The 12,292-nt window shown below is 36.8% G+C and overlaps 2 protein-coding genes across 2 annotated transcripts in view; both read left to right on the forward strand.

Moving 5' to 3' along the window:
* LOC127512019 (GTPase IMAP family member 9-like) overlaps window positions 1-12,292 on the forward strand; it is a 24,679-nt gene continuing 12,387 nt past the window's right edge. The window contains exon 1 of the mRNA XM_051892519.1: window positions 1-112. The gene's annotated coding sequence lies outside the window, so the exon portion shown is untranslated. The remainder of the gene's footprint in view (window positions 113-12,292) is intronic.
* LOC127521001 (GTPase IMAP family member 9-like) lies at window positions 210-6,432 on the forward strand. Its single transcript, XM_051909871.1, has 4 exons — window positions 210-613; window positions 2,645-2,774; window positions 3,986-4,031; window positions 4,165-6,432. The coding sequence occupies exons 2-4, from the start codon at window positions 2,652-2,654 to the stop codon at window positions 5,079-5,081; spliced, it is 1,086 nt and encodes a 361-aa protein (XP_051765831.1). The 5' UTR covers window positions 210-613; window positions 2,645-2,651; the 3' UTR covers window positions 5,082-6,432.

Genomic DNA, 12,292 nt, shown 5'->3' on the forward strand with positions numbered 1-12,292 from the left:
GAGTGCGATTTGTCCGGGGGGTCAGATTTAGGTACAACCATAGAGGGTATAACACCGGAAAAGGCAACTCTGTATTACAAGCATCCAGATTCTTATGAGCTCGACATCAAAGGTATGTTTAACTTCCACTTTTATATCTACCAGTTGTCACGGTTAGTGTGTAGCTCAGTTTTTACTTCGTTACTGTACTTAAGTACATTTTTCAAGTATCTGTACTTTACTCGAGTATTTTTATTTTGAGCAACTTTTACTTTTACTTCACTACATTCCAAAGCATAAGATCGTACTTTTTACTCCACTACATTTCATAAAACATATCGTTACTCTTTATTTTAAAATGAAGAAATCGTCACATGCTCAGAGACGCAAAAGCGGTGTCCGATTCGTCCATGAACTGATTCTTTTCAATCATCCTGTTAAATCGGTTCACAAATCACATCAACAATTCATTCGCGAATTGGACTGATCGTATTGCAGCTGTTCTCGAGTCAACAAATCACTGATTCAATGATCCGTTCAGAGCGACTCTCCAGTGAATGAATTTCACTGTCTGACTGAAAATTAGCCAAGAACTGGGGGATCCTCTGAGTGCGCGCGCGACTGATGGTGAAAAGTAAGTCAGCCCACTAATGTTGAATTTTAGGATGAATTGTTGTAAGTGAAAATCATATTTAGGTCACAACTGTCAGTTGTTTTTGAACTAAATCTGCTGCATCTGTTTAAACCCACTGAAATGCTTTAATGCGACACGTCCACATTAATGTGTCTACAGATCTCGATCTCGATTCAATCAGATCAAATTACATTTTAAAACTAACTTGCTGCTTCAAATAACGGTTGTATCGATTACATTGTTACGGCACAAGGAGGCGCCAAAGTGACGTAAAATGTATTTGACTTTGAATGATTCATTCAAAAGATTTGTTCAAAAACATTGATTCATCCAGTAATGAAACAAGTGAAGTAGTTGAGTGAGTCATTAAATCATTTATTCAAACCCATTTTTTTTTTAATTAATTAATTAAATATTTTTATACTGCAGCAATTAATATTTTGTCCTCTAGTAAATAATTATACGCAATTTTGTTTAGTTGTCTGTTCAGAATCATGGGAGAATCATGATTTCTATTTGAAAGAAAAAAAAAAAATCTTGATTCTCATTTTATCCAGAATCGTGCAACTCTAACACAAATTAAAATAACACATGCACGTTCATCTTCCCCTCTGCTGTAGCAGTTTCTTAAAATGTTATGTATTTAGCCCTTTATGTTTTGTATATTTGACATAATTATTTTGAGCAATAGGATTATATAAAATACATAATATAAAATTAAATTATATAAGTGGCCTATATAAAATTACAAAATAAACATTCAACAATTAGTACTTTTTTACTTAAGTACATTAAAAATCAAATACTTTTGTACTTTCACTCAAGTGAAATTGAAAAGGAGCACTAAATACTTTCACTTGAGTAATATTTTATAACACGTATCTGTACTTTTACTCAAGTACTTGATTTGTGTACTTCGTCCACCACTGGTGTAGCTTAATCCAAAGATGATAAACACAGAAAGCGATATAGCATACATAACATAACCTTTAATGCGGAACACATAACTGAGAAAACTTAATTAATACACTGAGACAGGGAATCAAAGAAACAGAGAACAGGTGTACTAGTCAGAAACCATACTAATGTATATATCATTGGATTCATATACACATTTATGCCACTTTTTGTAGACTAAAAATCTCCAAATGGCATTGAAATGGCAAATGTCGCCTGTATGACTTTAAATGAATATTGTATATCAAACTTTATCTACACTAAATCCAAGATTTACTCATGTTCTGTCTGCTTTTTCCATTCTCCCTATCTCTGTGGTTTGATTTATGGGTTTACAGTTTGTGGCTATGTGCCAGCAATATGTACTTTCTTAAAATATTTATAATTTCAAAATAAATTACTTCCTTTAATAGCCATAAACTGTAGGCCTATATCCAGTGTTTTAACCAGACAACAATGTTTAAGAGAATGAAAAAAAGAAGATAGATAGAACATGCACAGAGAGTATGATGTAATCTTGGATTTAGTGTAAATACAGTTTGATACTACAATATTTATTTGAAGTCATATAGGCAACATTTGCATTTCAATGAGATTTTTATTTCTCACAAAGTGGCATATGAATCCAAGGATGGATTATAGTTCTGAGGTACTGGGACACCAGCCTCTTGTCAATTTTAAGATGCAACATTATTTCTTGTAAGTGAAACTTGCGTTCACACATATAAAACAAACCTATTTGTGTAATATGTTACTTTGCAAAAGACAATTTTGCCATGATCATTATTCAACATAAAAGTTATAAGGTGTTCAAAAGACTCTATTAGTGCGTAGGCGCTAGTAACACATAGCATTTCTCATTTCTTTATTTAAAACTGTGCCAACAGTGAGTCTGAAGCACTTTTTGTATATGTGTATATCAAGATTACATCTGCAGTGGCGTTTTCTGGTCCTATAGCAGAAATCAAAGGTTAAAGCCTCATGCAGGGTACTGTCCCCATTGACCTGGTCCATAATATTGGTTTTACTCATATTGTATAGCAAGAACAACAGTTTCCCTCACTCTCTCATTAGCCTAGTTATGGAGGACACTGCACATTCTCCTTCAAAACCAACAAAGACCTCAGGCTCATGGGTCTCATCTCCCTTCATTTACCTGGTAATCTTTGGCGTAATTGGTGTCTCTGCCGCAATAGCGTTGCAGGTATGTATTTGAAAATTCAAGTCACACACTCAAGTCAAGTCATCTTCATTTATGTAGGAAAATTAATTGACAGAGATTGTTTTGGCTTTACAGCAGCTCTAAGAAAATATTATTATAAAGTAGGTTTTTGATGGAATCACTTCCATTGTAAAAATTGTTAATTATTAACTTAGGGGCCACTTAAATGACACGTTTCCTACTGAAAACCGAAGACCTTTAATGCATTTTTGCTGTTCATTTACGTGTTTAGTCTATATGTTTCTGCGTTTGGATGTGTATGTGTGCAGACGCTTGGTCTTTTTTACAAAGTGATATTTGCCAAATTACTTGTCTGGTCCGCATAATACAGAAAAATTAGTCGTGTCTGTGGATCTATGCGAACTGGAATAATTTTGATAACGTTTTATCTATACATAGGGAAAGTAAAGGGGAGGAGGCCTTCGCAGGGGATAGTTTAGTTGACACTTAAGGGCTGTGTTTTCGTCGTGTCTAGGCACAGGTCCTTCGTCTCATCTGGATACGGCCTGGATCTGGCAGGCTATGGCAAACCTCGGGATAAACAGAGAGAGACTAATATTAGCGTAGATGCCATTCATCTTATGATGTAGCGAGTACATCAGGTGTTATAGGAAGTGTTCCCAGTTTCGGCTGACCTAATTTACATGATTTGAATTATAGAGGTAGATAAGGTGTTATGTGTATGCCAGGTTAAAGAGATGGTTTTTTTAGTCTAGATATAAACTGACAAACTGACCGAACAATGCTAGGAAGACTGTTCCAAAGTTTAAGCCTGCGGTTGATTTTGATATTCTAGGTATTATTACACACTCTAAAAATGTTTCTGCTAAACAAAACAATAAAATAAATAAATAATAATGTGACAGTTTTCATCTATCTTTTTTTATTTATTACAACTTCTAATGAAATTATGTTTAATCAACAAACTACATTCAGTACATTCATAAAATAAAAAATTTAAAGTTGATTACTCAAACAACAAATTAACTTTTCAACAGCTAGCATTGCACATAATTGTAAATTTTATTGAGTTTAATAAATAATTTAATAAAAAAGAAAGCTATTACTTGATGCACTGGTATGACCATAGTGTTTAAAGACACTTAATACTTTGTTTTATGAGACATAAATAAATAGATAGTATAAATAAGGAAATGTGATCAAATATTTGATACTGTATTTATATATTCCAGATGTTTAGGCAACAAAATCATCAAAATGATGTTTCAGATGATACAGGTAAAGTTTTTTTCCCCTTCCCAAACAGTGGTCCAAAAATATTGTGTAAATGACCTAATTTTTTATATGAAAATTAGCAAGAGATTATCATTTGAAATATTTTGTAATACTTGTAATTCTTTTCAATGCAAAGCGTATCAGACAGGAGATCCGCTCCGGATTCTTCTGGTTGGAAAAACAGGAGTGGGAAAAAGTGCAACAGGCAACACTATTCTGGGAAGAAAAGTTTTTAAATCTGAGATATCATCCTCCTCTGTGACTGGACAGTGTGAAAAGTTTCATGCAATGATAAATGGCAGAAAAGTATCTGTCATTGATTCTCCCGGTCTGTTTGACACCAGCCTGACTACAGATGAAGTGATCAACAGAATTAAACTCTGTATTCCACTCTCTGCTCCTGGTCCACGTGTCTTCTTAGTTGTGATTCAGCTGGGCAGATTCACTGATGAAGAGGCAGAAGCTGTTAGACTCATACAAGCAATTTTTGGTGAGGAATCCTCCACATACACCATGGCACTGTTCACTCATGGAGATCGACTGGAGGACAAGAACATTCACACTTTTGTGCGGGACAGTCCAAAACTGCTCAGTTTCATCAAAACTTGCAGTGGACGATACCACATGTTCAACAATAAAGAACAAAATCCTGAACAGGTCATTCAGTTGCTCGACCAGATTGATAAAATGGTCACTGGAAATGGTGGGCAGTATTACACCAGTGAGATGCTTGAAAAGGTAGAGAGAGCGATTGAGAAAGAGAAACAGCGTATCCTGAAGGAGACAGAGGAGCAGAGACGGAGGGAGATAGAAGCTCTGAGGGCTAAACTTAAGGACGAGGACTATGAAAAAGCTAAGGAAAAGCTGAATGAGGATTATGAGCAGCGGGCAAGAGAGAAGGCTGAGAGAGACCCTTCATTTTTAATGAATGTAGTCAAATATTTGAAGGAAATAGTCAAAAAATTTTTTGGCTTATTTTATTCAGACCCATTGGACATGCCATTTTTAAAAGCATATATGAACAATTTAATGAAACCCAGAATTTTACTGTAATTGTCACATGTCTGTCTGTTTTGCACCATGTTCTGTTTGTCACATGTCCTCCTTTGTTCAGTTTTTCTCGCCATTATTTAGTTCCCTTGGTTACATATTGATTTGAGTTTGAGTTCAGGTGTTATCTTAACTTCCCTTTGTTTGCTGTGTATATATACCCTGTGTTTTCCCTCTGTCTCTGTCGGTTCTTGTTGGTTTGTAGAGTGGTTTGCCTGGGTTTCTCCTGTTATTTTGAAGTCCCAACTGGACACTAATTTCTCTTTATTAAAGGAAATAATGAGTTTTTACTGAAAAAAATAGTCTATTCTAATCATGCAAAAATACTTAAAATCATGCAAAAATATATTTTCACATATTTTTTAACGCTGAGTCAGCGGAGTGAGGGTCCATCTGCAGCTTTATTTTGGTCAGAGTTAAACAGTACAGGGTCGGTACACAGTAGTGGCAGTAGAGAAGGCAAAACAGAATCGTAAACTGGGACAGGCTTGGGTTGAGGCAGGCGGCAAATACACAACACAGTCCGAAAATCAGGCAAAAGTTCAGGGCTGGCAGCTTACAATCACAATCCAATAAACAGGCAATAGTCGGGGCAGGCAGCAGACAATCAAACAACAGGAAACAGTCCAAGATCAAACACAGAATAACCAGCCACAATAGAAACGCTCAGAAATGACCACCATAGCAAATCAAGACTTTGCAAGGTGGTGTGTGTGTGTGGCATGCTTAAATAGCGTGGACCTTTGGGAAATGGAGTCCGAAATGGCAACAGTCAATATTCTGGTGAGAGCTCCCTCTGATGATCCAGAGGAAGCAGAGAGGGAGCCTCACCTGTAACAATCATATATTACACTAATATTTTATATCTCTGCTCTGATTTGAAAGTTTTAACAGAAAGCATCTATTTAGTTATTTGTTTGTTTTTAAGATTAAGGTTCAAGATTTCATGTCTTCATTACAAAAAAACAAAAAAAAAAAAAACAAAAAAAAAAAAACAGCAAATCAGAAACATAAAATGAGTAGGCTGTATTTTGTAACGACCATTTGTGAGACCCCTGGATGCCACAATTATGTTTAAACTTTATTTAAGAATTATTTTGCCTTGTCTTCATTACTTGGTTCTTTCTAGACTCATGCTATTACAGTATGTAGTTTCCTAGGCTTGAGTGCCTTTTTTTTTTGGATAGCTCTCTCTTGTCCTTAGTGTATTGACACTTCTGATTCTAGTTCTTGGGTATATAATTTGTAATTGTTTGCTACCTTTTACCTGTTTTTTTGTAACCTTTTAGTAAAGTTGTGTATGGATCACAATCATATGTCCTGGCTTGATTAAAACAACATAACAGCTCTTGTATTTTGTTTGCATTCATCATAGCAGATATGGTAAATACATTGTTTTACACAACAGATAATAGTCACAGCGGACAGTGGAAAACGCGGGTGGCAGCCAAACTCTGTGAGGTTCAGGTAGTGATGTCTGTGTTGAGCGTTTAAAAATATGCAGGTAGTGCTGGAGCTTGCCTATTTCCAAAGGTAATCACGTGCATCTCTGATGATTTTATTGTCCATGCTTTGAAAAAAAAAATTAAACACACTCACTACAGTACAGACACACCCCAAAGCGGAGTTTTGCCGCTGTAGTGGACACTCACCGTGGTATGAGTAGCAAGAACGATAACTATAAAGATAACTCTAACGATAACTATATTTACGTCCACACCAGCAAATGATAACCGTCTGTTTATTCTAAGCTCACGCGCTGCCGTTTCGCAGCGTGTATGTTTTTGCTGTTTTTTTTTTTTTTTTTTGCATTTACACGGCTTTAACCAGCAGATGTCCGAGGCATGCTATGTTTCGAGTGAATAGCTAGTGTAATCGATCTAATTTAACAGTGAATTTAGCTGACAAAGTCAATAGTGCATGGAATAAAAACAACGCCTTGTCTTTTTCACTGCAACTTCAAAGCTATTCTCCACAGTGTTGTCTGCCATTTTAAATGCGCAAGCCCTTAAATAAGAATGGATTCTGATTGGCTGTCAGCGTTTTATCGTCCAACAACTGGAAAAAAAATCGTTCTGAAAGTGATCCCATCTATATTTCTCTATATCGTTATCATTATAGCTGTGGTGTGGACACTACTAGTTATCGTTACTATTTATCGTTCTTGGTGTGAAGGGGCCTTAAAGGCCCCCCTTGCTACCTCATACATTTATAATAATAATAAACTTTATTTTCTATAGCGCCTTTAAAAAGTAGCATCTCAAAGCGCTTCACAGAAGGATTAAACAAAACATACAATTATACAAACAATTTTTTAAAATAAGTGAGATATTAAAAACAAATACCAAATAAGAACAATCTATCATTAATGAGTAAACAGTTTCAAAATAATCAAGTAAAATCTACCCTAAAGAAATAAGATTTAAGGGAAGATTTAAAAACACTAAGGGAATCTGCTTGCTTAATCCAAGCAGGCAAAGAATTCCAAAGTCTTGGAGCAACCGAAGAAAACGCCCTATCACCCATAGATTTTAAACAGGTATGTGGAACGATTAAAAGGCCAGCTTCTGAGGAGTGGAGAGCATGCGCAGGTGTGTAGGGGGCTAAAAGCTCAGAGAGCTAGTGAGGAGCCAAACCATTCAAAGCTTTATAAGTAGACATGAGAGTCTACTTATACTGGAGTGATGTGATCCCTTGTCCTGTTTCCAGACAGGATTCGAGTGGCTGAATTTTGAACCAGATGTAATTTGTTTAGGGTAGCATTTGAGACCCCTACCAGCAAAGCATTACAATTATCTATGTGAGAAAACACAAAGATATTGATCAACTTTTCAGCCACTGGGAATGACAGTATAGGGCGCAATCTGGCAATATTTCTAAGATGAAAAAATTATGTCTTTACAGTGTTCTGAACATGGGGAACAAATGTTAAATGTGCATCAAATATCACCCCTAAATTTTTTAATTGTTTGAAATTCCAATGTAGAGTCATCCGCACTTAAAGTTACAGACCCAGCCTTACGAAGCTGGTGGGGTGAACCAATGAGCATTACCTCCGTCTTGTCACTGTTTAGACACAAATTTTCAGACATCCATTTTTTAATCTCAGAAATACATTGAGAAAGCAAAGACAGCCACATTAACATCAGGTTTTGAATGTATATAAACCTGAGTGCCATCGGCATAAAAGTGAAAGTTAAGACCAAGTGATCATAAAAGTTGACCAAATGGATAAATGTAAATGCTAAAAAGTAAAGGGCCCAGAATTGATCCTTGAGGAACACTAGATTTCACCACACCAATATCAGATCTGCATCCACCCATAGCAATGAACTGCTTTTGATCTAAGAGATAAGACTCAAACCAGCTTAGTGCAGTCCCAGAAACACCAAAGACAGACTCTAACTGATAAGTAAAATTGAATGATCAACAGTGTCGAATGCAGCACTGAGATCAAGAAGAATCAAGATAGAAAGACATCCAGAATCAAAGGCAATTAACAAATCATTAGTGACCTTAACTAAAGCTGTTTCAGTATAAGATTCTTAAACAAAATTAACCACTTTTATGATTTATTTTCACACAAAATCTGTTGCTCAATCAATGTTCACTACAAACATATATATTTTTTCAGTGAAAAGCACATTTTTTCTTAAGGTGTGCCTTTAGCCCTGTTGCACCCTATTGTTTCCGCTGATAGTGAGTTTTGTTTCATGTTCATGCTCAAGTCCAGCTCGTATCAAGTCATGCCAAGTCTTTGTTTACTTTGTTTCTATTTAAATTGGGATTTAATAAATACTGCACATGGGTTCAAATCTGCTCGCCTTCAGTGGATTACGTACTGTTACAGAATACTAGACCTAAAACACATGAACCCAGCAGTTGCTCTCATTTGACTACGCCAGGGGAATTGCCCTATCAAGAAATATCAAAAACGAAATATAGCTGTAAGCAGCGATGACGGGCCCAAGCCCCGGTGCCACCGCCACCCTGGTGGCTTTAGGGCAACAACAGGAAATATGCATTTAAACTGGGTGAATGTAAAATGAATATGTCAAAGTCATTTGAATACACCACATTTACTGCAGTCAGCTGGTGCACCTATGACTGTGAACCACAACAGCCACATACATGAGATCTTAAATTTAGATGAATGTCTTGTCATTGAATGTCATAAGTCACTTTCAAATGAATGCAAAGTTATATTTTGAAGCTCAACGTTTTGTATTTCCACTATTTATCTCAAGGTCTTTTTATATTTACATTAACCTAATTATTAACTTACCCAGTTAACCTAATTATAAAACTATATTGTCAATGCCCTACAAATGAACTGGTTATATGCCTTTCTTTTGTAATTCAAATGTGTATAGAAAAAGTCAAGGCCTAAGCAATTTCTTATCGTTTAATGTAGGTAACAGCACACAGCAATGAAAGGGTTAAACTAACCATCAACAGTGAACTTGACTCACACAGACACACACACACACACACACACACACACACACACACACACACACACAGAAAGAGTGTGTGAGACTGAGAGAGTGAGAGGGAGGACAGACAGAAGGAGAGAGTGAGATTCAGAAGATTTAACATTTTTTATCAAAAAATAAAATCTAAATTGTGACAGAAAGTAGTCTTTGATAATGTTTAAATATACATACAAATGCTGTGTGGAATAAATGGAAATTATTGCACTTTAAAAAACACTCTTTAACAACAAAAAAGATTTATCCAACTGTTTAAAAATAGGCCTTTGGTGCCATCTTTTGGTTATAGAATATATTGCATTTGTTTTCATTTCTTGTCCTCAAACAGAGCACTAATCTGCTTATTTTTAAGTTACACATACTACATTGGTTAAAAAAAGAAACTCAAATGTGTTTTTTTAATAATGTTAGTATTATTGTATATAGAAATAAATGGTGTATAATTGTTTAGTGTCATAAATTAATCTCAAAATACAAAATTTTAAAGCAAACAAATATATTTATCTGAAACATAGTACATTCATTTTAAATCCTTTCAGGTTCAATTACCAAACATACAATCTTAATTTAATTTAAATCAAACAATGATTTTACAAGATATGAGACACTTCCTGTTTCCCTTTTTTTGTCCTTAATTTAATCCCTCGCCATGGCAACATTGTTCGAGATATTCTATAATCGTTTGCAATTTAGCATCTTCAGTGTCTTTGTTTCATGTTGACCAAGTTTGGTGGCGATAGCGTGAATCTTCTACGAGGAATACTTAAAAACTGATTAAAGCCTGATTTTTCAAAAAATCCACATTCAAACCAAAATATCTGACTTCCTGTTGGTCGGAGGTAATGACTGTAAATTAGAAAGTTGTGCGGCTTGATGGGAACAACATATGTACCGAGTTTGGTGACTAGGTAAGACTAACCCCCCAACTTTTGTCTAAAGGTGGCAGTATAGGGCCCCTCCTCCCCGTCCGTTTCTAAAGCTTTGCCTATGTCTTCTGGCTGGCAACTTGGATGTGTGTGTCGAGTTTCATGCAATTTGAAGCATGCCAAGTGCCTTAGAAACCCCCATAAAAAATATTAAAGTTTAATGCATTGCCATGACAACAGTATTCAAGATATCAAGAATCCTTTCACAGGAGTGCATCTACCATGTTTTGACATTATACTGATGAAGTTTTAAGTGAATTGGGTAAAAATAAGAGAGCTATTTCAAAGCATTTTGAAAGTGACACACTTCCTGCTGCCAATTGGTGGCGCTATGATCTTTACTCACAATAGTCACATCCATGTGATCTGCCTCCTATAACACACAGCTGAAGTTTCATCAAAATCAGTTGTATGCAGAAGTTATAACACACTTCATGTTTCCTTTTTCTCGCCATAAATTAGTTTCAACGTATGACTTAAGTCTTAGGGGCCGTTCACACAGAACGCGTTTTTCTATTCCAATGCGCTACTTTCCCATTGTTTTTCTATGTAAATACGCGCTTGATGGACGTGCATGACCGTTACGCTCGCGTCTCGCATCTTTTGCAGTGCCTCGCACATGAGCGCCGCGTTTTTAAGATGCCGTGTCAAGTTAAAAGAATTTCAACTTTTACACGCAGTGCCGCTCATCAATGTCAGTTCCAAAACAGTGGACCAATCAGACGAACTCGGAGGCGGGGCAAGCATTGCGAGCTTCTGTTTACAGTAGCAAGTTGGCAACTGTTTTATTTGACGGCAACATGGCGGAGTAAAGGGAGTAAAGGTTATCTTATTTTCTTTTTTCCATGTCAAAACTCGTATCTATCAATTCTGCTGTTTGCCTATTTCTGTTATTTCTGTTATTGTCGTCATTGCATCACGTCTCAAAAGTGCGTCTCGAGACCCTCGTGTTTTACGCTGCGCTTTTTTTTAAAGCCATTCCTGAGCGTTCTGTGTGAATGGCCCCTTAGAGTGCAAAAGTTGTTTGGCCTGATGAGATCTATAACTGTATGAAGTTTGGTTACTGTAGGTGAAAAGGGGTGCACTACAGAGCCCCTCAAATACAAGCATATAAAAGGGTGTGCAGCCCCCCATGACCCCCCCATGACAACTTGTGCCCGGCCCTGATGGCCAAATATTCCAATGCGTGTGCAAAGTTTCTGAGCATGTTAAGGGACACAAATTGCCCGAAAGATTGGGAAAAAAAATAAATTTACCTTAGGAAAACAATAGGGCCTTTGCCCTTACAGGGCTTGTGCCCTAATGAATAATCTTTTTCTCCTCAGGGTAAAAAAAGCAAATGACAGCAAAGATTTCAGTGACAGAACGTCTCAGGTTACGTATCTAACCATGGTTCCCTGAGAACAGGGAACGAGACTCTGCGTTTGAAATGCTGTGGGGAACGTCACACGTGAACCGATGTCTGAAAGCCAAGTATCAAATCTCTCCAATCCTATTGGCCGGCGACAGCCTATGACATCATCATAGTGCGACCCGGAAGTATATAAGGAGCACCTAGAGAACCAGTCAGTATCTTATCGTCTGAGGGACTGTTCAGCAGGCAGCCCCGGAGCATGGCAAGGAAACGCAGAGTCTCGTTCCCTGTTCTGAGGGAGCCATGGTTACATATGTAACCTGAGACGTTCCCTTTCGAAAGTCACCCCAAATGCCACCAGGGAGGCTGACCTGGTCTGACAAAAAACCTAGTCTCTGGCCAGCAACCTGTCTGTATACAGAGTCTCAACAACGCATTCTT

This window comes from Ctenopharyngodon idella, chromosome 1 (genome assembly GCF_019924925.1).
Source record: "Ctenopharyngodon idella isolate HZGC_01 chromosome 1, HZGC01, whole genome shotgun sequence".
NCBI lineage: Eukaryota > Metazoa > Chordata > Actinopteri > Cypriniformes > Xenocyprididae > Ctenopharyngodon > Ctenopharyngodon idella.

Coding starts and splice junctions, on each gene's coding strand:
- LOC127521001 (XM_051909871.1), top strand. CDS start 2,652: ATGGAGGACACTGCACATTCTCCTTCAAAACCAACAAAGACCTCAGGC. Junction 2,775..3,985: donor CTGCCGCAATAGCGTTGCAG/GTATGTATTTGA, acceptor TATATATTCCAG/ATGTTTAGGCAACAAAATCA. Junction 4,032..4,164: donor TGATGTTTCAGATGATACAG/GTAAAGTTTTTT, acceptor TTCAATGCAAAG/CGTATCAGACAGGAGATCCG.